This window comes from Penaeus monodon, chromosome 28, assembly GCF_015228065.2.
Source record: "Penaeus monodon isolate SGIC_2016 chromosome 28, NSTDA_Pmon_1, whole genome shotgun sequence".
Classification (NCBI taxonomy): domain Eukaryota; kingdom Metazoa; phylum Arthropoda; class Malacostraca; order Decapoda; family Penaeidae; genus Penaeus; species Penaeus monodon.
The window spans coordinates 826,014-827,161 of record NC_051413.1 but is presented as its reverse complement, the minus strand read 5'-3'; the positions used below and the strand labels follow the sequence as shown (position 1 = coordinate 827,161).

Below are 1,148 nucleotides of genomic sequence, written 5' to 3'. Positions count from 1 at the left end.
ATAAGGGAGGTTGGCGTTGTCCATGGCGAGGCCGGGCAGGAGATGAACCCACTTCAGGACGACGATGCAGGTCTACCGACTCGCCTCGCTCTCGCCTCGCTCTCGCCTCGCTCTCGCCTCGCTCTCGCCTCTTGCCTTGTTGTCGGGTCGCTCTCGGCTCCCTCTCGCCTCGCTCTCGCCTCTTGCCTTGTTGTCGGGTCGCTCTCGGCTCCCTCTCGCCTCGCTCTCGCCTCTTGCCTTGTTGTCGGGTCGCTCTCGGCTCCCTCTCGCCTCGCTCTCGCCTCTTGCCTTGTTTCGGGTCGCTCTCGGCTCCCTCTCGCCTCGCTCTCGCCTCTTGCCTTGTTGTCGGGTCGCTCTCGGCTCCCTCTCGCCTCGCTCTCGCCTCTTGCCTTGTTGTCGGGTCGCTCTCGGCTCCCTCTCGCCTCGCTCTCGCCTCTTGCCTTGTTGTCGGGTCGCTCTCGGCTCCCTCTCGCCTCGCTCTCGCCTCTTGCCTTGTTGTCGGGTCGCTCTCGGCTCCCTCTCGCCTCGCCCTCGCCTCTTGCCTTGTTGTCGGGTCGCTCTCGGCTCCCTCTCGCCTCGCTCTCGCCTCTTGCCTTGTTGTCGGGTCGCTCTCGGCTCCCTCTCGCCTCGCTCTCGCCTCTTGCCTTGTTGTCGGGTCGCTCTCGGCTCCCCTCCTCGCCCTCGCTCTCGCCTCTTGCCGTGTTGTTGGGTCGCTCTCGGCTCCCTCTCGCCTCGCTCTCGCCTCTTGCCTTGTTGTCGGGTCGCTCTTGTCTCGCTCTCGCCTCGCTCTCGCCTATTGCCTCGCTGTCGGGTCGCTCTCGCCTCGCCCTCGGTTCCCTCCCGTCTCCCCTGCATTGCCCTCTTCAACTCTTATTTGGCTTAAGTTGTTCGGTTTATTTGTTCTCTTCCCGCTTATTGCTTCTCGTTCCTTTTCGTCTGTTTCGTCAAGGGTTTTCGGAGCCGCTTCGGTCGAGCGGGAAAGCGGCCATGATTCGACTCTTGCAGTGGGAGCGACATCAAGGATCCGTCCGTTTTTTCCTCTGTTTTTAATGTGTGTTTGCGTTTTTCTTTTAGACGTTTAATTTTCAACGTTTTTGTTATGTTTTTTATAAGGGGTTTGATATGTTTGTTATCGTTTCTTTAAGCTG

At 60.0% G+C, this 1,148-nt stretch overlaps 1 protein-coding gene across 1 annotated transcript; it reads right to left on the bottom strand.

Moving 5' to 3' along the window:
- Window positions 1-53: 53 nt before the first annotated feature.
- Window positions 54-1,017, bottom strand: LOC119590896 (FHA domain-containing protein DDL-like). Its single transcript, XM_037939633.1, has 2 exons — window positions 1,004-1,017; window positions 54-849 (listed from the first exon to the last, which is right to left on the bottom strand). Exons 1-2 carry the CDS (start codon window positions 1,015-1,017, stop codon window positions 54-56), a joined length of 810 nt encoding a protein of 269 aa, XP_037795561.1.
- Window positions 1,018-1,148: the final 131 nt, after the last annotated feature.